At 31.6% G+C, this 22,401-nt stretch overlaps 4 protein-coding genes across 9 annotated transcripts; 1 reads left to right on the forward strand and 3 right to left on the reverse strand.

Annotated features, from left to right (window-relative positions):
- Positions 1-470: 470 nt before the first annotated feature.
- Positions 471-4,984, forward strand: LOC117210255 (DNA polymerase epsilon subunit 3). 2 transcript variants are annotated; one of them, XM_033453081.1, is made up of 2 exons: positions 471-637; positions 4,441-4,984. In XM_033453081.1, the coding sequence occupies exon 2, from the start codon at positions 4,463-4,465 to the stop codon at positions 4,850-4,852; it is 390 nt and encodes a 129-aa protein (XP_033308972.1). In that variant the 5' UTR covers positions 471-637; positions 4,441-4,462; the 3' UTR covers positions 4,853-4,984. The 2 variants fall into 2 exon arrangements, with proteins under 2 accessions (XP_033308972.1, XP_033308971.1); XM_033453080.1 differs by lacking the exon at positions 471-637 and adding an exon at positions 3,997-4,285.
- On the reverse strand, positions 1,287-3,419 carry LOC117210252 (gamma-soluble NSF attachment protein-like). Its single transcript, XM_033453075.1, has 8 exons — positions 3,109-3,419; positions 2,864-2,931; positions 2,702-2,786; positions 2,572-2,589; positions 2,293-2,500; positions 1,971-2,219; positions 1,650-1,892; positions 1,287-1,530 (listed from the first exon to the last, which is right to left on the reverse strand). Exons 1-8 carry the CDS (start codon positions 3,156-3,158, stop codon positions 1,390-1,392), a joined length of 1,062 nt encoding a protein of 353 aa, XP_033308966.1. The 5' UTR covers positions 3,159-3,419; the 3' UTR covers positions 1,287-1,389.
- Positions 4,985-5,840: 856 nt separating the features above from the next.
- Positions 5,841-9,499, reverse strand: LOC117210251 (E3 ubiquitin-protein ligase LRSAM1-like). Of its 2 annotated transcripts, XM_033453073.1 has the most exons (13): positions 9,289-9,499; positions 8,726-8,968; positions 8,245-8,655; positions 8,136-8,165; positions 7,768-7,869; positions 7,586-7,694; positions 7,298-7,459; positions 7,120-7,219; positions 6,808-7,051; positions 6,596-6,721; positions 6,330-6,524; positions 6,051-6,254; positions 5,841-5,968 (listed from the first exon to the last, which is right to left on the reverse strand). In XM_033453073.1, the coding sequence occupies exons 1-13, from the start codon at positions 9,358-9,360 to the stop codon at positions 5,843-5,845; spliced, it is 2,124 nt and encodes a 707-aa protein (XP_033308964.1). In that variant the 5' UTR covers positions 9,361-9,499; the 3' UTR covers positions 5,841-5,842. The 2 variants fall into 2 exon arrangements, with proteins under 2 accessions (XP_033308964.1, XP_033308965.1); XM_033453074.1 differs by lacking the exon at positions 8,136-8,165 and having other exon boundaries at positions 9,289-9,490.
- A 349-nt stretch (positions 9,500-9,848) lies between these two features.
- LOC117210250 lies at positions 9,849-21,233 on the reverse strand. 4 transcript variants are annotated; one of them, XM_033453071.1, is made up of 9 exons: positions 20,726-21,233; positions 20,344-20,562; positions 18,361-18,954; positions 17,296-18,210; positions 16,660-16,996; positions 12,628-12,955; positions 11,001-11,124; positions 10,763-10,923; positions 9,849-10,508 (listed from the first exon to the last, which is right to left on the reverse strand). In XM_033453071.1, exons 2-9 carry the CDS (start codon positions 20,527-20,529, stop codon positions 10,448-10,450), a joined length of 2,706 nt encoding a protein of 901 aa, XP_033308962.1. In that variant the 5' UTR covers positions 20,530-20,562; positions 20,726-21,233; the 3' UTR covers positions 9,849-10,447. The 4 variants fall into 4 exon arrangements, with proteins under 4 accessions (XP_033308962.1, XP_033308963.1, XP_033308959.1 ...); XM_033453072.1 differs by having other exon boundaries at positions 10,755-10,929; XM_033453069.1 differs by having other exon boundaries at positions 10,448-10,508; positions 10,763-10,929.
- Positions 21,234-22,401: the final 1,168 nt, after the last annotated feature.

The following is a 22,401-nucleotide window of genomic DNA, read 5'->3' on the forward strand; positions in this document are numbered from 1 at the left end:
TTCTTGTTTATTTAAAAGCGTTTTATTACACGATGATATTTGCTCATCTATATCCACAGATTGAAGCTTGCGCAGACTTGTTTCGCGCTAATTTTTTGAAAATATTGTGTTGTATAAACTTGACATTTGTTGTTATATTTGAATTCAATTTTAGTTTCAGTACAATATGAGATTTATTATAATTTGTTTGTAATTACATAATAAATTGTGCAATTTTAGTTTTTAATTTGTTACAGAAATAAGTTGAGAAAATTGTACATACTATATTTCTAAAGTAACTTGAATTAGCGAAACAAGTGAAAAAAAATGCGTGAATTTCCAACTATAAAATTTTAATACATTAAAAACTATCGTTTTGTTTAGTTAATAATATAAATAATTTTTTTACTATGTATTTATATATGAAACACTTTTAGATAATCACGTATATGTAAGTTTCTTTTTAATTTGTCTATCCTTAGTGATTTATGTTTTTGAGTAGTTGATGCGTCATTTCGCGGCAATCTTTCAAAACCGACAAGTGAAAAGTTGTATTTAAAATTTTGTGAATAAGTGAAAAGTATTGTGTTAAAATCTCTTATCTTTTTGAGGACATGCCATAGAAAAAGATAGTCTGTGATTTTGGAAGACAAAATTTGTGAGTATACATGTATAGAGAGTTCAATTTATTCATAACCTCATTTCTTTTAACTTGTACGCAATATCAAGAGAATCAACACGTATTTAAGCGTTCGCAGTAACAATTTATTTTTCTATATATATTTTTACAGTTCGTAAACATGAAATTAGATTATTAAAATATATTTGTGTTTATACATCTTTATTGACAAGATCTGCAATCATCGGAATATATTCTACAAGAACAAAAAAAATATAATACTTATGAAGCATTTTTTAAAGATTATATTCTTAAACATTGTTATATTCAACATAAATGCATATATATTACATATTTACTTCTTGTCATAGGATTCCTTGCAGCATGTATAAGGAATTATATCTAAGATATTTTATGTAACTGTTATTTTAAATAAGAAACATTTCCTTCTAAACAATGTATTTCCGAAAGTATTTTTAGGAATATTTTTCGAAATATTTTTTACTAAAGTTTTACTAACCATTAAATAATGCTTAGTAAAAGTGCATTAAAGAATTTAACAAGATTTAAGGTTTGTGTGTGTGTGTGTGTGTGTGTGTGTGTGTGTGTGTGTGTGTGTGTTGTGTTGTGTGTGTGTGTGTATGATTAGTATTCCTGTAAAGAATATTTTTAGGCATTAAATATATATATATATATATATCTAGATTAACACAATATAATATCTTTTACAAAATAAAATTTGTTTATACTTCAAGATATAAATAGTTAACCTTAATAATAATAATATGCAATCAACATAATCCTTCATATTCTTCGTCATCTTCTTCTTCATTTCCTTTGTTTTTCGAAGGTGCTGCTTGTGCCTCTTCTTTCTCAATAGTATCTTCAGATGACGTTGTGGTAGTATCTTTAGATTCTTTAATACTCATGTTCTGAAGTGATATAAGTGATATAAATTGAAGAAAATTTTTATAAGTCTTTTTACATGTAGTTTTATTATATAATTATATTATATATATAGTTTTATTAAATAAACAAATTTATTGCTTACTTGAACTTCACTAGTAGTTTCTTCCACCAATTTTGAGGCATTAGGAGATGTATATGATTCTGCTGCATTTGCTCTTACTCCTGGAGGAGGTATTGCATATTGTTGCTGTGGTAGAGGTATACTTCTAGCGAGTTTAGCATATTCAACATCCATGTGTTTAATGAAAGGATTATTTAATGCTGCTCTTGCAGCATCTGCATCTTCATTATCATATGCTTGTAGTAACATTTCTAATGTATTAACCTGATGATAAGTAAGAACAAATGAAGATAAATGTAATGTTTTTAGTTACAAAGTCTTAAATTTTTAAATGGTTCAAACCTCAGGAGCTTCACAGTAGTTTCCCCATTCTTTGAAAGCTTTCTCAGCTGCTACCTGATCAGCTCGAGCTAACTGTACTAACACTAATGCTACTGTTAATCTACCAACAGAGGGTGCATGATCTATCTGTTGATGCATTCCAATTTCTCTCCGAATTGCATCTGCTGCTTCATCATACATTTGTAGTTTTACTAATAATCTTGCCACTTTGCTCATGTATTCTGCAGCCTGACGTGGACTATCTTCAGCCTTCATTGAAAAGTACATATTATATGACTTTCAATAACATTATCACTAATTACAAAAGTAAATTATATCTAACCATAACAATATTAGCAGCTCGTTTAAATAATTCTAGTGCTTCTTGTGGTTGAGTGGCCTCTATCATTTTGCCTGCTTTATCAAGTACAGCTGCACCTGCGTCAGGTGACCCATGCATTTGATACAAAGAACAAGCACTATGTGCTAGTTTTGGTGCTTCTGCAAGATTTCCCATTTCTTTGCAAATTAATACAGCATGTTCAATACTCCTACAATTGAATATATTATAGCAAATGATAATATTTCTCATAATATATTATTAAGGATCTAAAGAACTTACTTTGCAGCATGAAACCATCTTTTGTAGAATTAATGTTAAAGAATAAAATTGCTTCTAAATTGTATAAAAGAAACTTAAAATCATACTCTATCCCAATATATATAAAAACTGTATCAATTTAAAAGGATACGATCTATTTTCTTTATAACAATCAGCAGCTTTCATTAAGCATTCTTTACATTGTTGATAAGATTTCGCTATTTTAAAGCAAGTTGCTAAAATAAATAACAGAAAACATGATTATTAATTGTGTGATATTGTTATGTCAATGATTTCTATGTATATATTTTACCTGCACTTGTATATTCGTCGGCCGCAACTTCGAAATCAGGTCTCCATTTTAACAGTGATGTTTTTAAGCTATAACATAGATTTCCCGTATTTGAATAAGTGGATCAATAAAAATGAAATTATTTTTACACTATGAAAAAGTACGTATTATCGATTTCATGCAAAAAAAATTGACGAAAGTCAGATTAATTGTTGGCATAATTACTCGCAATTCTGCATTGACAGTATCTTTTATATTAACAATACCTTTTCTCAGCTTGTCGTATATGAGCATTTCCTTCTTCGATTTTTGACATTTTTCTCCGAATGGTGCCTTGTTTCGATTTTCGTTGTAGTTGGTGATTGCAGTGATGAAACTGTCAGTTTCGGAATTAATTTTGGTACCGAATGGCTCTTGTCAAACCACCGTACAGACGACAGATTCTCCGCTTTATACAAACCACGGACTACGGACCACGATACATGCGACATACGACCGTGATACGAACTAAATATTGTTAGACTAGTTTGTCAGTTTCAGGGTTGTTAGTTGCTACTTACTAGATCGAGGGAAAAAAGGGAGAAGATCTAATGGTAGTGGTGAAAGTAGTATAATTAGTGGACTAGTGACGTTGTGACTCATACTGTAGACAAATGGAGGTGGGGAAACGAATAATAATTGTCATTGGACGAAATTCATATCACGTGACACATGCGAAATAGCTGTAGGGTGCCAGTGGAGGTAATGTAACGTCATGTTATCTCTCGTGAGGGATTTTATCTGGCAACTAAACTGTATATGTCATTCTACGATTGTATGTGACAAAATTTTGGGAGCTATTGGAGTCTTACCATTTTCATATCATTTCCAACTTTATCAATACCATGATTGAAAATTATAGCGAAAACATTATTATTTGAAACATTTGTTTACAAAGATTTTTTATCAATATGGTTTTATATTTATAAAATAAAATATACGTGACTGTTATATTTTAATAACTATTATCTTTGGTAAAAATTGGTGAAACCTCACACAGCATAGATCATTTTTCTTTTAACGTAACATTCAAATAAATAATACTATATGGCTTGTAACTTTCGAAATTGCGCCATTTATTTTATATAGATGGCGGTGTGAATTTTAATCTTGACCTGATGTTTGTGTTATACACTACACCACGTACTCATACCACTTGAGAACAGAAGCATGATTGTTAACATTATTTATTTAAATCTAATAGTACAAATGTTGGAAAATTTCATATGCCTGTGACATCTTATCCTTCTTTTCCTTATATGTGTTATTTTCAATATTCATTTTGAATATATGTGCAATTGACACATTGGCGGGAAATAAGAAGAAACTGTGTTTTATTCCGATATAATTTTAGTATAAGTTAATTAAAAGATAACTTGATTGTGGTAACATCTTTAAAACAAGGTAATTTAATTCGTAATTTTTATTGTATTTTATTTAATATTTTTCGTTCATACTGCATCATAACCTTAAAGCATAACGTAGTATATTATAAACAATTAAGATTTTTATCTTTTTTAATATTCTACTACACCCCCCAAAATATTATGTTTATATAGAATATTTAAATAAAAACATCAGATGGCAGAAAGGCTTGAAGATCTTAATTTACCAAATGCAGTTGTAACAAGAATTATAAAAGAAGCATTACCAGAAGGAGTTACAATTGCTAAAGATGCTAGAACTGCAGTGGCAAAAGCATCTTCAATTTTTATATTGTATTTGACATCATCTGCAAACATAATAGCTAAGAAAGGAAATCGTAAAACAATAAGCGGTCAGGATGTTATTCAAGCAATGAATGATATTGAGTTTGAGCAGTTTGTTGACCCACTGCAAGAATCATTAGAGAATTTCCGTAAAGCACAAAAAGAAAAAAAAGATGCAACATCTAAAAAAAAACAACAGAAAAAGGATGAAGATGATATTATAGAAGAGGAGGATGGAGGAAGAGAAGTTATGGTTTTTTGATATGTATTAAGCAAATAAGTTATGATAAAAATAAGTATATATTTTACACAATTATTGTATAAGTCTACCAAACATGTTAAATGTTTCTATTTATTATTCTATAATAAAAGGTAAAATATATTAGTATAAAAAGTTGTTAATTCAAATTTCCTTCAAATTTTCTAAAACTTCAAAACAAATTGTCTTTTTTAACGTTTTTTATTCATGACTTTTTAAGCTTAACAATATTTGTTTAAAGAGCATATATACATTGGTAAAATGTCAATATTTTATTAATGAATGCTTTTAAGATACTGCACTTAAGAAATGAGATTTTATAAAAAAGTTTTCTTATATAAATTATCATTTATAAAAGCTTGTTTATTATTTTTGGTATTTTTGCATTATTAACTCTCAACCACCATAATAGATTAAAATTATGATTTTCACAGTACTCGTAAGGCTATTGTATGTACAAATATGTCAGTGATGATTTTATATAAAAGTTGACATTTGTAGTCAAGTGTTAATAAATGCAACTCATTCTATTTCTTTATTTTCAAATATTTAAAATATTTTCTTATTTTTATTGTAGATAATGATAAAAAAGTTAGATAATTTTAATCTGTCTTAAATATAATTATTATACATGATCTATATGATATTATATCAAACAGTTCATATACATAACTGAATTTTGTTGCCTAAAATTCTATTTCAATAATAATCGTAATTTAACAAAAGACTAAAACTATAACATTAGAGTAAATTACTAACTGGAAGAGATATATAATTAAAAAAAATTTATTGGATAAATTTTATAGCTTTATGAGATATTATTTTTTGTAGATGGAAATATTTAAAGTATTACATACGTATTATATATAATACGTATTATATACGTTATTACATTCTTCCATATAAAATTTTAGATAGTAATTTGTTGATATACTTTTAAATTAATAAACAAATAATATCTAAATGGAAATGTTTACAAAAAATATTCAAATTTTAAGGCTTTACAATGTGAATTTTATGATCTATCACACTTCTACACATTGGACAATTTGACGAAATCATATTTGCACAACCTGAACAGCAACAAAGGTGCCCACATGGTAGAAAAATTACTTCACACTATAAGAAAAATGAAATCATAAAAATTATATTGTGAATTTTATTGCGAAAAATTTTTAAATAGAATAAACATTTTGCTTACTTGTAAATCAAGGCAAATTACACATTCGGCAGTATTGATGCTCTGAGTATCATTGTATTCTTGATAATTAGAACTTGTACAAGCTTCTTCTGATGGTGCAGAAGGTATTATGGGTGTTCTAAATTCGTTGAGTTTTAATTCTGCCAAGTAATTTTCAACTGCAAGTTTTATAGCAGTGCGATCATTTTCACAGTGTATTCCAATCTAGAATATGAAATGTGTTATAACTTGTGAATTGAATGATAACAAATGGTAAAAATGAATTAATACTTCACATACAGCTTTCAATTGTTCATCACTAAGATCTGGAAGTAATGATGGCAAAGAAGCTAGAAATGGCAAACAATGTAATGCACCCGCTATTGCAACATGTCGCACTAACGTTGGCTCTAACATCTCTAATAAACCCTGAGGACGTGTTTCCATTAAAGACTGATATTGCATTAACCAAAATTGACTTTGTCTTCTAGAATTCTTAAAAGATAGAATAATAATTTTATAGAAATTATAATAAGAAAAACAATAACATATAAACCTATACTTACAGTAATACAACGTTGTTGTTCTATGCTATTAATTGTTTCCAGAAGCTGATCTCTTCTGCTTTTCTGCTGTTCTAATAAGTTCATTAGAATAGCACTCAAGGCTACTCTTTTTTCAGCTATTTCATTCTATTTAATAAAATAATAAAATATCTTCATAGTATAGAAATCTAAGTGTATGTAAAAAAAATTAAATAGTTATGAATACTACATACAAGTTGCTGGTTAATTTCTAATTTTCGCCTCTCTAGTTCAATGTTCGTAAGTGCAGCTAATTGCGATTGTACCAAATTGACTTGTTGCACGATACTCCAACAACGTGCATCGCTACGTTCTAATAGTGCTGCAACAGCAGCCTTTTGCAAAACTTCATCTTGTCTTAATGTGTCAATTAAATCTTGTCTTTTTTCCGCTTGATCTTGCATTATTTGTGCTAAATGATCATTATTCCTTACTTCTCTGAAATATTTATTAAACGTTAAACGTATTTTTACTTTTATGTAAAATATTATTAGTATGTTACTAACAGTGTGAGTAAAGATTGTGCAGCACAATCTCTATATTTACTATGTTCTTCTAACTTTCTAGTTCTGTGAAGTTCTTCTTCAAGTAATTTCTCCATAGAAACTATTAAAATCATATACATAAATATAAGATTACAATTATATAATTAGTTACATATTGTTCTAAATATTTAATACTAACGAAGAGTATCCTTTGTACGGAACATAAATTGTTCTGTATGACAAGAAGATAATAGTTGCATCTCTTCTTGTTTTTCCTTTTCTAATAATTCAGCTTGAGTTTGCCTTTCTTCTTCGCTGTTTCTTAAAAATTCTTTAATAACATTATCTGCTTCTTTTTCAGCTAAAGGAAATTATTGATACGTTAGCAGTTGTAATTTTGAAAAAGAATTTTTTTCAATTTCATTAAGAGATACTTCTTTATATTTTTGAATAAAATAAATATAATACAGAAATATTTTATCTATACCATTATAAATATAAGAAAGTAAGCGTGCTCTGTTAGAATCTCTTTCTTGTTGTACTTTTTGTAATTCGTGTTGTAACTGAGTTTGCTGTAAAGCAAGATCTTGCAAAAGCTAGAAATAGAGATATTTTAATGCAATATATTAAAAGCATTAATTGTAAACAAGTAATTCTAATTCTAGTTACCTTCTTTCTGTGTTTTTTTAACATTGTCTGCATCTCCATTTCATATTCTTGTTGTTGCTTGATGTTCTTTTCAACTTCTAATAATGCATTTTGGCGATGCTCCTGCAAGACAAAATAAATCTTCAAATTGCAAATTATTTTTTTTATTTACTAAAATATTATAGAAACAGCTGCTTCAAAATAATCAGAATTAAAAATAAGCAGAATCAAGCATAGTTTAGAAATATTACAATACAAACATATAAATTTTTACTTTTATGAACATATAATAAGTATTTCATAAATAAAAATTAAGTCTCACAATAAACAGTAGCAAATGTGCAAGATATATTTGAAAGCATACTAAAATAAAAGAAGCATCCACATGCCTTCATTTTTTCTAGCTTCTGTAATGCAGCCTAAAAGTAAAAATCAAAACATTTAAGACACGCTGTGTAAGTGCAACATCAAAGTTCATAATCCTACATTATATAATACCTGTACATCATTATTTTTATTCTGATATACCCCTTGCATATCTTCAAAACTTATATTTCTTGATATATCTGTTTCAAAATCAGGCTCTTCTGGTGAATATTTAATGCCACTTTCATTTGCTAGAAATGCTATAATTACTTTTGTGCCTCCATTTAAAATATCTTGAGGTGGATACAATAAGTTTAACCCATCAATATTTAACTCTGCTAATTGTTGTGCATAACCCAAAGATTTAGGGAGTTTATGAAGTTTATTATGACTAATATCTAACATGCTAAGCTGCTTTAAATTTCCCATTGCTTCTGGCAATTGTTTCAATTTGTTTTTTGCCACATTCAAAATGTTTAATTTACTTAAATGTACTATTTCGTTTGGCAGTTTTCGAATATTGTTGTCTTGTAAATAGAGTTCCTGGAATATATACAATTAAAAAATAATTTAGAAATCTCAAATAATTTCATTTATTCGACTTCAATAATACCTTGAGAGAAGCAAGACACATTATGTCTGATGGTAAATGAGTAAATTCATTATCACGAATATCTAATACAACGAGTAATGATAAATCGCTTAAGGCACCTCCACCCGAAAGTGAAGTCAGCTTGTTACTATACATCCATAGCACCTTCTTTCTGAATACTCTACACAGTGAATAAATACCAGAGGGTACATGTTTTAAAGCACATTCAGACACATCGAATATTGGTTCTGGGTTTTCTCTAGCCTATTAAATAATAATAACATCCGTGATATAATTAGCAATATTTTAGTTAAATATTAAATATTATTAATATTTTGTTCTTATTATTAGAAGAAATTGAACATTTTTCATTAATAAAATAACTAAATCAATATTAAATAAACAAGAAGTATATTAAATTCTAGTGGTTTTCTTATTTGTATGTGTCATTGAAAAATAATAGCATATTAGAAACAATATAATATTATATTATATTAGGATTATCATGTATATATCAAAAGTTAGCTACAGAATCAAGGTTACTTATTATATGAAATGATTAACCTTCATTCATTATGACATACCAGGTATAACTTGTGTTCTAGTCGTGCTTTGTAATCGACATTAACCTTGCTCCCAAGCGGTAGAGACATCATTAATCGTATATGTCATGGCAATAAATGAACATTACGAGTGCAGGTCATCCTGCTATTGGTTTCCCTTCAACCACCCACATGTGATTTCGCGTACATACTTTATAAAACGCTAACTGATTTTGTCAATTTGACAGTTGTGTGGTAAAACGCATAAAACAGTAACGTACCTTAATATTTTAAGTCCCTAGAAATATGCAAGATTAGTTAAAAAAAATATATATTTTTCATTGATGTCGTTATTAATTAAATTTTGATTGGTTTATTTTCATCAGAATAGCAGAAAAATATGCGATTTTTATTATCATTAGAAGTGAAGTTGCAGATATTTACGAATTTTATTTTTTACGTGTTTATGAAGATGATTACACGAAAAATATGTTACTGTACAACGATTTAAGTACTTTATTGATTTATATATTATTATATAAAGGAACAAATTATAAATATGGTACAAAACATTCAATACAGGAGTCTAAGAATTAACTTCGTTTTAAATGATTAAGATAATTTATCTATACATTTTATTGAGCTATACATTTTCATACAAAGAAACAAGTTATAAATATTATACAAAATAATCAACTTTGTTTTGAGTTTGTGAGTTCTTATGTATTTTAATTCCTATAATAATCAATAGCAGTGACGTGACTTTTTACTATATTTGTAATCTTTAACTTCGCTTCATAAATCTCTTTTTTTCATTTTAATTTATTTCCTGAAACACTGTTGTGTATTTATATATATCAATAAATACTCTAAAAAATAGGCAGTTGATATGCATATACATCTAAAATTCAACAGAACCAATTCAAACATTTTATTTGTTAGATAGGTGAATATCTCTCGTAAATTTACAAGATGTAATTTAATTACACTTTGTTCGACTCGTATCTAAACTCTAAAAATACAGTATATTATCAACTACGAGGTCAGATCGCTATACGATTTTGATCGTCTTGTTTTAACGTGTATCAATGCTACTTTTCTTAGATCCATGTTTTAGATAAAAATAATAAATAGTTAGGCGATTTCATACAAAAGTACTACAACAGTTTATAAAAAAAGAATCTTGCTATCGATGATGCTGTTACAAATTTTGTGAAACTTTTTTCTGTCTTAATCGATATTCCGTTGGTGTAAGCATACCCCTGAAAAATAATTTCTTTCTTAATAAAATTAATTAATTTATTCTAATTACAATAATTCCGTGCACAATGTTTAAAAGAAATCTAGGCCGATACCAGAAATTAATTAAATCATTGTAATTATCTGTGTACAATATTTTAAGCAAACACAAATCAATGCCAAAACATCAAACTATTATTATAATATTATATTTTTAATATTACAGCACGTAGAAGAACATTTTATTTACATTATTTAAAATTGTTCACATTCAAACCTTAAAACCGTATCAAAAGAAACGCAAACGCCTTTGTCGCACATTTTCTTATAAAGATGCCAACATTCTTTCTCTTTATTGGTTTGAAAGTGTGGTTCTGTAGACATAGATTGCACATGTTGAAGAGTTTCCTTTGGAGGTGGTGTGAGTGCAGATTTTACCTGCAACTTTTATAAATTGCTTCTTAATAATTAAAAATAAGTCCATTGTACGTAACGCAATGAAATATTTGCCTTACATTCGCGGTGGAATTATTTATGGATGTATTAATTTGTCGCGCGGGAATCTCCATTTTCTGTGGGATTAACCTCGGCGACTCGTGCATTTTTATTTTTAGAGATGTCGTTTGTCTCTCCATTCCACTGTAAAACAATTTATTCTAATGTATGTTGCTCTGTGACAGACATGACCCATCTTTTTCGGTAATGGTGAAATTATATTAGGAATAATAAATTTATTCACTTTTAAAGAAAAACATCAAGTGTTATTACTTTCGTATAAAATGGGAAAGTTATTCACTTCAACCAAAGCGCAAAGATGTTTATAACGTCTTTATTAGGATGAACTTTTATCATTTGGTAAGTACTATGTACTCTAAAAGTTACTATCTACTCTAAAATTAACTTTTTTTGTTTTACCCTGTATAATCAAAGAGTAACTTATCTATTCTATTTCTCCATAAATTTACGAGTACACTTTTTATATATTGCTCGAGATACATTCTTTACACGATTTTCGTAATATTCATCGAAATATATATATGTATAAGCTAGTGAGAAACTTATTACGAACGTACTTATTACTCAACCCGATAGAAAGATTGTGAAAGGAAGGAAGGAAACAGATATTAAAGTGAAATGTACGTCTGTTGGATATTTTAGCAAACTCATCGAGAAATCTATCGTTCACGTGATTTTGTTACCCTCGAATAAAGAGGAAACGTATTATAAGAACTATTAATACAGCTCGTTCGCTATCCTTTCTATATCGATTATGGTAGGCCTCTTATCGTTCCATTTCTCTCTTTCATCGATATCGTATAAATTCTCAAATGATCGGAATCGTGCCGCGATGTTCAAGCATTGTCGGAATAAAAATTGCTATCGTATCAGATGTCGCGATTAAATTCCCCTCATGAATGCATGTCACAATAAAATTGGGTAAAGAAATATGTCGTTACAAATCATTTTCTTGTTACGTAAACTTGACACACTTATATAATATAATAATAATACTTGTTACATTTTTGAAAATTCTTCATTTCTTGTTTAGAAAACTTTTGTTACATTATCTAATATATTGGATATGCAAAAGCGTGTTGATGATATCGAATATGCAATAATATGCAAAGACTTTTTAATTGCATAGCACGTGTGATAAGATAAGCGAGTATATTCGTGCGATTTATTTTCGTTCTCCTTAAAATGTAGCCAATTCCTTAGTAATGAGAAAACGAGTCTGATAACGTTCGAAGACGAATACTCGTTATTTCATTAATTGAAAACCTTTTTCCTTGATGAAAGCTATAATCGCGTAAATTATATGTACATGCATGTAAACATATAAAATAAATCATAATTATGAAAAAGAGATAGGTTAAAGAATTTTAGAGAAATTTTAGAACTGCTTGTTGCGATATATCCTTTTACAGATTCAGATATTTTATTAAACTTTGTTCATCGAACCAGGCAATTTTTTAACAAAAAATTTTGTCATTTTGTGATATTTAGCAAATTGCATGTACGTATTTCATTTAAAAAACTATCGACCTAATTTTACACGATACAGTTTATACGATTTGTATTATGCTCTTCGCCAAGGTGCTATTAAAGAATCATGAAATTCTATTTGTTTTTTATACTCACGATCGTGATGGCGTGCTACGAGTTTTTAGTAATTTCCGTTTTTTATCGTGTAGATCACCAATAGGCACGGCCAGGCATCTCTTTTCACGATCAGTCAACGGGACGTCGAGCGGTTCCTCGACGTCGTGAATCAATGCCAGAATAGGCAGAGCTAAACCGCCGGTAACGTCCGTTCTCCAGGACATTGTTTCCTCGCTCGACGAAGTCGTTCCGTTTCCACGTTGTTTAACGATCGCCAGCCTCGGTGGTGTCGTTTTTTTCTCCTCCCCCGACGACAGTTGCTGCTCTTTCGATGAAGCATCCTCGTCGAAGGAATTCTGAAAGGAAACTGAGCAACGACTTCGATTTTGTTGATGATCTCATTCTTGATGATACGAAAATTTTGCAGATTTCATCTAGTTTAAACACACATGTAAATAATATCTAAGCTATTTTGAAAGAGATCTATATAAAAAGTTTCTATTTATTTTTATTCTGTTTCTAAAGATATTTAAAATATTTCAAATGCTATTTAAACTAGCCGTTTAAGCTAGCATCGAGGCAACGTTAATGTTTAAATACCTGTACATACAGAAGATAGTTTTCTAATTTTATTCGAATAAATCGAAACTATATTTGTTCACGAACGACAATAGTCACGATATGTTCGTAATGATTGTATTTATTTAATCGATTCCATTTGAATAAATTCGTTCGATCGCGTTTTTATTTGGCTACTGCCAAGATTTTCTCGTCTGTTCAATTTAATCAAGGTAATATCGAGCCGAATTTTATAGTCACGATAAGTATGTTTACCAAGTAACCTGATTTAATGGGCTGGTATTCGCAACACTTTGCCGTTTACCGAAAACTGGGCCAAACGATATCTCGTGTCATCGATTCGGTTTTACAGAGACTAAATGAGCTATTCAATATTTTTCCACGAATCGTATTCCATCTCCATTTTTTTCCTTCATGCCGTTTCGTTACCAATCGTCTTTTACCAACTCCACGACGATATATTCCGGTTTCAAAGACGATTGGAAGAAGAAAATTGCGAAAGACTTTAAAACATTTTTATTGCTCAATTTTTTTCGTAATAAAAAATTATATATTACATGTAGAAGAAATATAAAAAATTCCTTTATATTTCAATCTATTTTCTTATTGCTGGTCCAAATGTTCTTCGAACTTCTCTTTCTTCTTCTCACCAAATTTTGATTTTATCTACCCAAATGCGTTATTTATAATATATATCTGTATATATCATATATTATATATTAAACTATAATATATATATATATATAGAATTATTGAGTTGGCAACTAAGTGATTGCGTATTTTGTCAATACCATCTAATGACAAAATCCGCAATCACTTAGTTGCCAACCCAATAGACCAATGGAATTAAACCAATACGAATGGGTAATTAAAAAAACCAAAAGTAATTGGTAATTACGTTTCTGTCTCGATAAAGGTAAACATAATGTCATGGAAAGCATTTGCATATTTAGCATTTAAGTAATTGTTAAGTAATTATTATTTAAGTAATTATATAAGTAAAAGCATTTAGTAATTATAAAAATAAAAATTATAATACTAGTCATTTTAATTGGTTCGATAAGCGTCTTCTATCGTTGACGTTTTGATTCATCGACACTTCTCACGATCTTCGAAAGCGTATACATACTTTACGAATAATCGTTCTTAGAAGTTTCATCGTTAAATCGCATCGGCGTTTACCCTGACCGAACAGCCATCGATAGAAGTGCAATTATTAAAACCCGATTACGTGGCGAGTTTCAATGGAATATTTCGCTTCAGGGTCAGTGGCGTAATAGAGAAGAAGTTTGGTCGATTTAACGTGTTCGATCCTCTTATTGTCTTCACGGGTTTCATGTCGTTGCACGATAGAAGTTCCCTTTAATTAGCGACGATATACGTATTAAAGGAACCAAGTCAAGTGCTAGAACGATTCGAGAGCGAAACGTACCCTAAGGAATTTCTAACCTCTGCTCGTACCTTAAATTTCTTGCAAGAAGAATTTCCCGTGATTAGAGATTAAGGGTAATGTATGTGCAAGCTGCAAACAATCGGTATGCAAACGTAGAAGATTTGGTAAATTTCGTTTACGTAAAAGTGAACTTTCACAAATCAATTGAAGTACGTTAGTATTCTTCTAGTGTGTTAAAGGCATGTTAAAGTTTTAAGCTTCACGTAAAACGATTAAGAATTTGAAATAAGTATAAAAATATTTTATATATATATATAACATAAATAAATCCGTAGGATATTGATATTTCATGTTTCGTTATTACTATTCGTTCGTTCGATATGTATTTTATGTACGGTGTGTGGATACTATACGTGGATAATACAGCGTGGTGAATTCTATACATAGAATTTCTTTGTAATTTTCAAAGTGCTGTTCATCGTGGATTAACTTTGAGAGAATTTATTATTTTAGACACGTTGGTCGTTTCTTTTCTTTACAGTCGAGTAATTTGCAGTAATAAAAAAGTATCCTCGTCAAATCCGTCCGACGTTTCAACGAATAACCTATGATACGAAGACACGTTCGATTTATCTTCGAATGAAAATTGATCGTTTCTACGAAAGTAAACATTGACATGAGATCCGTGACTTCATAATTTGATTAGACATCATTTCTTTGCGATATGGTTGCAAATACACTCGTGTCAGTGGTATAATATAATGAGTACTTTGTTTAAAAAAAGACAATGAAACGTATTGTACAAATATATTAAAGATGCTTCAAGAAGAGTATCTTTCTCTTCTGTGGAAAAGTATGTACAGGCACGAGCGTTCGTTCTTTTCGTTGCGAGCTCTTCAATTTTTTTACGAACGAAAAAATGAAATTTTATTGCAACACGTTCTTTTCAAAACGGTATCGTTCGACCATATACGAGACTGGGAATCTTCCGTGTGAGGGAACCTTTAAAAGTTTGCGGAAGATCTCGTAGAGATTCGTGCGGATAATGAACAAACAGTTAACAACGCGTTCTTTCGTACGTGTTCTTTTCTTTGTACTTGAAGACAGGACCGGTAAACGAAGATGGACATTTCGAAATAATTCGCGGCATGCGCAGCTCGCGTGTCTTACGTCGCTTCTAATTAACTCGTTCAATTATCATTCCACGGTCGTCCTTACACGCGCACGTGTGTTATTAAATTCTTGCACGATATTCCTTCGCGAACACGAGGATATTGTCATTCGCAACTTGTCTCAATGCGTTAATCTAATCGTGCTTAACACAATGTGGGTGATCTCATAAAGTTTAGATAAATGTTGAAGAAAAACAGTTAAGCCACGTTGTATCGATAAACTTATGTTTTGCAGCTTTTATTAGCTGCTATAGAACGATATATATATATATATAATATACGAGTTATGTACAAAATGTTGCGGAATAACGAAGTGGCAAAAGAAAATGTCTTTTTCGTCTTTCTACAAGATCTTTTGATATCGTTACTGATAACTAGATTGCGAATTTACAAGCAGAAATTTCTTTCGTATACCGAGCATTGTAAACCTCTACTTTGTATATTTTCGCGTGCTACGCGCATTCTATGTATTTTTACAATTTTAAATTTCCCATAAATCCATTAAAAATTTATAATCCAGCGATGACATTGAAATCAAAGATATTTTGTTGCCAATGATATTAGGATCAAAGATATCTCGATACACTTTTGTCGTAAATCTTCTATCATAAGGAAGATAACATTTGTGAGTAAATTAAAATGCAAAGCTCTAACTATCTAAAAACTGGAAGAGATGATTTTAAAATTAAAAAGATCCGTTAAAAGATAAGACAGGCTTCTTATATATGCGTGTGTGTATTTCTACAAAGTCTACGAGTGATCTACGGCAAAGCAGCTACCGAAGAAATAAAATTCTGAACTAGAAGATAAACTCGACTTATGAAATTGTCCACAGCGAGACAAGTAGCCTCGAGTGATCGATTAATTTCGAGCAAACCATTTCTTTTTTTTTTTTTAACTAAAAAGCGTTCAATGTTCGCTATCTACCTGATTTGATAGATTTGCCTGTGCTATTCAAAGCCGAATTAATCGAAGTTTTAATAATTGATGTAGTAGGTAGTTTGCTGCGTAGCTCGTCGATCAACTTATCGTCCCTGGGTGAATTCTCGGTATCGCTATCGCTGTCTGCAGAGCTAACAAGGGATACCATTGTAACGATGTCCATCGTTCTGGAGTCGATCGAATTCCTTACACGGCCAGCCGATTTATTCCGTGATTTTCCATCTTCTTCGTGTTTCGAGTTGCTTCCTCCCCAAAATCGTCTTTTCGCGCTTCTGGATCGCCTCTTCGATGGCGCCGATCTCACCGCTCGATTTGACGATATCTAACGTGTTAATTACGTAATTCGTATTAATCGTATAAGAAAGAAACTTCGAGAGCATCGAACAATTTACTTAATAATAAATCAAGTATCTTGAACGATCGCATCCACGTATGATAGAAGAAATATTGCAAAAATTTCGCAAATGGAATGGTTTTCATGATGAAGATAAAAAGTTTTTCTAATTTTTATCACCTCCGTTTTGCCTCTCTTTTATCGCAATGATGTCACGTTTCGTGGAAAGTACCACGACGTGTCGCTTAGAAAAAGTTGTGTATTTGAGAAAAGAAAATAAAATATACCTTCGTCAAAGTCATATCTATTTTTTCTATCGCGTTATCTTTACACTCCACATCTTGCTCGCCCTGATTCTTGTTCTTCCCCGATGAATCAATCACTATGTTAATCTGAACGCGATTATTCCCCGAAGTTGATTCGAAACGTCGCTGCGGAGGCGCAGAACAGGTCCTTCTCGATTTTCCATCGATCTTCTGGTTTTCCATCGTCTTCCTCGAAGGTGGATTCCTCTCGTTCACCGAGCTGCATCTCACATCCGACGAATTTCTCGAAAACGTAGCTTTGTCGATCGTAGAACTATCTTTGTCCTCGGTTACGGTGCTAGTCGATGGAGTCTTTTTAATCAAATTAAATCGATCCGCCTCGTTTGTTCTCTGGATCGTCGTTGTCTTATCGTCTACCGAAGCGTCTCTGCTTTCGATCGTCGCTTTAACCCGCGCGTTTTTCTCACTTACGCGAATCAATTTACTATTTGCAGCCATCTTTGGCGTTACGTTCTTCTCGCTGACCAAATCACAGCGAAACTCGATCGGGTTTTCCTCCGACGCGCCCCTTTTGTTCGTAACGTTCTCTTTGCTCTGTACGATCGCTCCGGCTGAAGTATCTTTCTCCGTAGCGGTACGATCATCGATCGACGATTTGTGCGGTACGTTTTTATCCGACATAGAATTCCATCTGAACTCCGTTGACGATCTAATTGGGTCGAGGAAGGCTCGGTTGGTACCGCTATGAAAGCTCGCACGCTTTTGTTTCGCCGATGAAAAATCCTCCTTCGACGCTTTCGCAACTGCCAGGGTCGAGTTTTCGATTTTGATCGACGGCAACGTTGTGTTTGCAACGCGATAATGCGAACAGTCGATGCTTGCCGACGACTTTTTCTTCGTATTGGTATCGTCGATGTTCGAGTCCCTCGATGTTTCCTTGAAATAGAAAATAATCCCAATAGAGGAAAAAACGAGGGAATAATTGCTTGAAACAAGATAATCCACTTGTATCGTATTAGTATATGAATAATATTTTTTGTCTATCAGCTTTACAAAACCTAGATCTACGATAATATCCAATTATACCTCGTTCAATTGTTCCTTTTCTGCGTCAGCCTCTTCTCGTTCCATATTCTTCATATTTACAGAGACCTTGCTTTCTTCTAGAACCTGCTTCGTTTCAGTGGAGGATTGTAGAGACAGAAGCGACAATTCTCTGTCGCTTTTCCTCGAAGTAATCGTATCGTCGTTCTCTGATAAAAGTCTCGTTAATTTGTTAGTAATAAGTTCCTCCTCTTCTTTTTCTTCTTTCTCGTCCGGCATTTTAAAGTCGTTAAGAGGTATTTCGATTTTAGCCTCGTTGTTTTCTCGTATAGGAGATGATGGGACAGTGGTCGTAGTATGATTGGACATTTCAGACTCGCATCTTTCATCCACGGTTTCACGGGCAAGAAAAATGTTAATGTTGGCTTTATTCTTCTCGCGATTTTTCCAAGCAAGCCTCAGCCTCTCGGCCAGTTCTAATCTCGAATAAAGGATCGTTGGTTTGTCCATTCCCGCGAAATCCCTTGACCTTCGGGTGGTCGATTTGGATCGTCCAGAAATTTGACGAGCCACCACTTCAACTTGCCCAAGTTCTTCGTCATTCTTTTGGCGGTTTTCCTTCCAGGCAACGCGAACCTGAAATTCGTTGGCCACTATCATAGAATTAATTCTCAGTTAGTATCATTGGGTCGTAGACGATCTACGACGGTTTGAACCGAGTTACCTAATATCGAAATGCATCGTTTTAATTTATAACTTTGTATTTTAAAAAGACGTATAGACCATCAATGATGTTTGTTAGAATTTCAAGTATAAATTAATATCGCGTCTACTCCAAAGTTAAATAATTCCACTCAAATCTAATTCGATATATAGTCACTGGGACTACAGGTATTTATGTACCTATGGAAAATGCAAAGACGAAAGAATGCTCAATTTTGTAGAACGTATAAAAATATCCAAATTATGCAAATTATACATGCGTGTAATATATAGAATAGAGATATTCAAAGTAAAGTATACTTTATAATATCTAATAGGTAAAACAACTTTCCATGTAAGAATTCATATTTCTTTAGTATCCAAATATTCTCTTATATTCAAAGTATTCTTTTACATCCAAAGTAAAGTACACTTTGTAATTTCTAATAGGTAGAACAAATTTCTATGTGAGTATTTATATTTCTTTAGTATCCAAATATTCTCTTATATCCAAAGTATTCTTTTACATCCAAAGTAAAATACACTTTGTAATTTCTAATAGGTAGAACAAATTTCTATGTGAGTATTTATATTTCTTTAGTATCCAAATATTCTCTTATATCCAAAGTATTCTTTTACATCCAAAGTAAAATACACTTTGTAATTTCTAATAGGTAGAACAAATTTCTATGTGAGTATTCATATTTCTTTAGTATCCAAATATTCTCTTATATCCAAAGTATTCTTTTACGTCCAAAGTAAAGTACACTTTGTAATTTCTAATAGGTAAAACAAATTTCTATGTGAGTATTCATATTTCTTTAGTATTCAAATATTCTCTTATACCCAAAGTATTCTTCTACATCCAAAGTAAAGTACACTTTGTAATTTCTAATAGGTAGAACAAATTTCTATGTGAGTATTCATATTTCTTTAGTATCCAAATATTCTCTTATATCCAAAGTATTCTTTTACATCCAAAATAAAATATACTTTGTAATCTCTAATAGGTAAAACAACTTTCTATGTAAGAATTCATATTTCTTTAGTATCCAAATATTCTCTTATACTCAAAGCATTCTTTTACATCCAAAGTAAAGTATACTTTGTAATTTCTAATAGGTAAAACAAATTCCTATGTGAGTATTCATATTTCTTTAGTCGTATCCATAAAAATATACATTTGTATAAAAGTTCACGGTCTAGTGCTCATCTACAATTCGTCGTACTACAGTCGTACAGTATAAAAAATATAATAAATACAATATGTCAAATATAAAAATAACAAATAATAAGAAATATCGTCAAAGAAATCGAGGATACCTTAGGTCTCTCAGAGCCGGATTTACCGCTCGTTCCACGCTTGCCACGTGCGAAGGGACTCGCGCAGATTTCCAACGATTTGTCATCTTCCGCGGATCTTTGTCGTCTAATTTGTTGACGACGAGGCGCAGGTGGTTGCAAGGACAATTGTCTGATCGGTCTGATCGGTTTTTCGGACCCTGACATTCCGATGCTGGCAATCGCCTCTGAGGCTACATTCTACGATAACTTTACATTAGCTTTCTACCATATACCAAACAAAAAAAAAAAAAAAAAAAAAAATAAACTAACGAAGCAATCGTATTAAATATTATCAACGTTATCGATAATTTTAAAACGTACATTCGAAGCATAATAAATCGGTTAGTAAATCGCTACTCACTCGACCCGTTTACGATTCATACGAAAGATCGAAACGTAAGCGCGATGGATGAACTTCCATCGTGGTGGCGGCGCGAGCAAACGCCGACTGACTAACTTCATCCATTGCCCTCTGACACGATCGTTCACCACCACTGCCATTTCACCGATTTACCTTCGTGTTACCTGCCTACCACCAGCAATCGGTGCCCGTGTACACCCACAGAGTCACTAACACGTTGTCGTTTCCACCCGCTTGCCAGTGAAGGGGTGGTTGAACGATGTATTGCTCCGTTTAATTCGAACGACGCCCGACACTACCACACCTATACTTTAATCACAGCCACACTGTGTTAGGGAGGAATGTTAGGGTGGTCGAACTCGCTCACGTACGCTAACTCGACATGCATTGCCCTCTGATTCGCGATCAGTGGCGTAACGCGAGACGCTCAACACCCCGACGATAGCGATGGTTGCGCTTTTTCAATTATTTGTTTTATTTTGTTTCAGAGAAATACTCGATTTTGAGAGTTTAGAAGTTCTTTTGGGGAGGTGGGGGGGGGGGAAGGTTTAGAGATGTTTGCGTTTAATTGATATCTTTGCTGCCTTGGCTGGTCGTTGGACAAAACGTCCTACCCATTCATTTTGAAATACTTGAGAAAAACGAAGTCTTTTTGCCTATTGGCGTCTTTGTTCTTCTTCGTAGAATTAAAAATAATTGGATAACTTTATTTGAAAGGTGGAAAGCACGGTGTATATCCTTTCTTTACATCGTATCTTTTTCCCCACTGAAACGCTTATCTCGTGAATAATGGTAACGATAATAAATATATCAACGTATTTCGTAAATAAAAAAATACCAAATAGGTGGTCGTTTTAATTAAATTTTTGTCGATGAGAAATACGATTTAATATCTTAGAATCAAACAATATAATTCAAACTTGATTCAAATACGATTGTTCGATATCGTTTACGACTCGCGACTTCACGACTTGTAGTTAAAATTTAAACTAATTGTAAGTGTGTGACTGTACGTGCTTAAATTCTGTTGTCGCAATCGCTTAATAATATAAATAGTATGTTTAACTATATACGGCCCTTTCTAATTAAATTACAGGAATTTTTTTTAACTAATCATAGACTATTTTTAGAATAATACACAATTTAACAATAAAAACACTCTGATTAGATTTATATCTCTTCCAATATTCCTTACGAAGCACCTTTCCCATAATTCGAATCTCAAAATATCGAACAACGTTTCTTCCAAGATGAGCGTTCAGAAACTTGTATTTCACTATCACGTTCTCCGTTAACCACTCGATGGTGTGTAACGAAACGATTAATTGACGATAGACAATTTAGAAAATAATTATTTCCTTATCGTCAAAGCTTTTTGCACTCCTTTCAATTATTTCTGGGAAATGAATGATCGTAGAGAAGCTGGCTTCTCCACGCCAGGTTCTTCACCTGCTGTAAATTTTCGAAAGGTCTACAAAATTCTGGAACACTTGCTGAAATTCCTATTGTGTTATACGATCGATCTTTGTAACAAACTGTGAAAATTCGCGAGCGAAATCTCCTTTAGGGTGCGAATGATTCGCGTTGTTTCGTTAACCGAGGATTGATAATTGTATCACGTATAATGACACTGATGACGTGAAATGTACAGCACCGTAGCCTCGCTGTTTTCTTTC

The sequence above is a fragment of the Bombus bifarius genome, unplaced genomic scaffold, assembly GCF_011952205.1.
Source record: "Bombus bifarius isolate JDL3187 unplaced genomic scaffold, Bbif_JDL3187 scf7180000008199, whole genome shotgun sequence".
NCBI classification, from domain to species: domain Eukaryota; kingdom Metazoa; phylum Arthropoda; class Insecta; order Hymenoptera; family Apidae; genus Bombus; species Bombus bifarius.

Bases quoted from the DNA above. Each gene is read 5' to 3' on its own strand.
- LOC117210250 (XM_033453068.1), bottom strand. From the start codon at position 20,529: ATGTCAGGGTCCGAAAAACCGATCAGACCGATCAGACAATTGTCCTTG. The intron at 11,125-12,627 runs GTGAGTATAAAA...ATTGTTTTACAG, and splicing joins CGTAGCACGCCATCACGATC to TGGAATGGAGAGACAAACGA. The intron at 10,509-10,762 runs GTTTGAATGTGA...ATTATTTTTCAG, and splicing joins TCTTTTGATACGGTTTTAAG to GGGTATGCTTACACCAACGG.
- LOC117210251 (XM_033453073.1), bottom strand. From the start codon at position 9,360: ATGATGTCTCTACCGCTTGGGAGCAAGGTTAATGTCGATTACAAAGCA. The intron at 6,722-6,807 runs GTATGTAGTATT...TTTATTAAATAG, and splicing joins TAGAAATTAACCAGCAACTT to AATGAAATAGCTGAAAAAAG. The intron at 6,525-6,595 runs GTAAGTATAGGT...CTATCTTTTAAG, and splicing joins AACAACAACGTTGTATTACT to AATTCTAGAAGACAAAGTCA.
- LOC117210252 (XM_033453075.1), bottom strand. From the start codon at position 3,158: ATGTCAAAAATCGAAGAAGGAAATGCTCATATACGACAAGCTGAGAAA. The intron at 2,932-3,108 runs GTATTGTTAATA...TCTATGTTATAG, and splicing joins ATACGACAAGCTGAGAAAAG to CTTAAAAACATCACTGTTAA. The intron at 2,220-2,292 runs GTTAGATATAAT...TTTTCAATGAAG, and splicing joins GAGCTGCTAATATTGTTATG to GCTGAAGATAGTCCACGTCA.
- LOC117210255 (XM_033453081.1), top strand. From the start codon at position 4,463: ATGGCAGAAAGGCTTGAAGATCTTAATTTACCAAATGCAGTTGTAACA.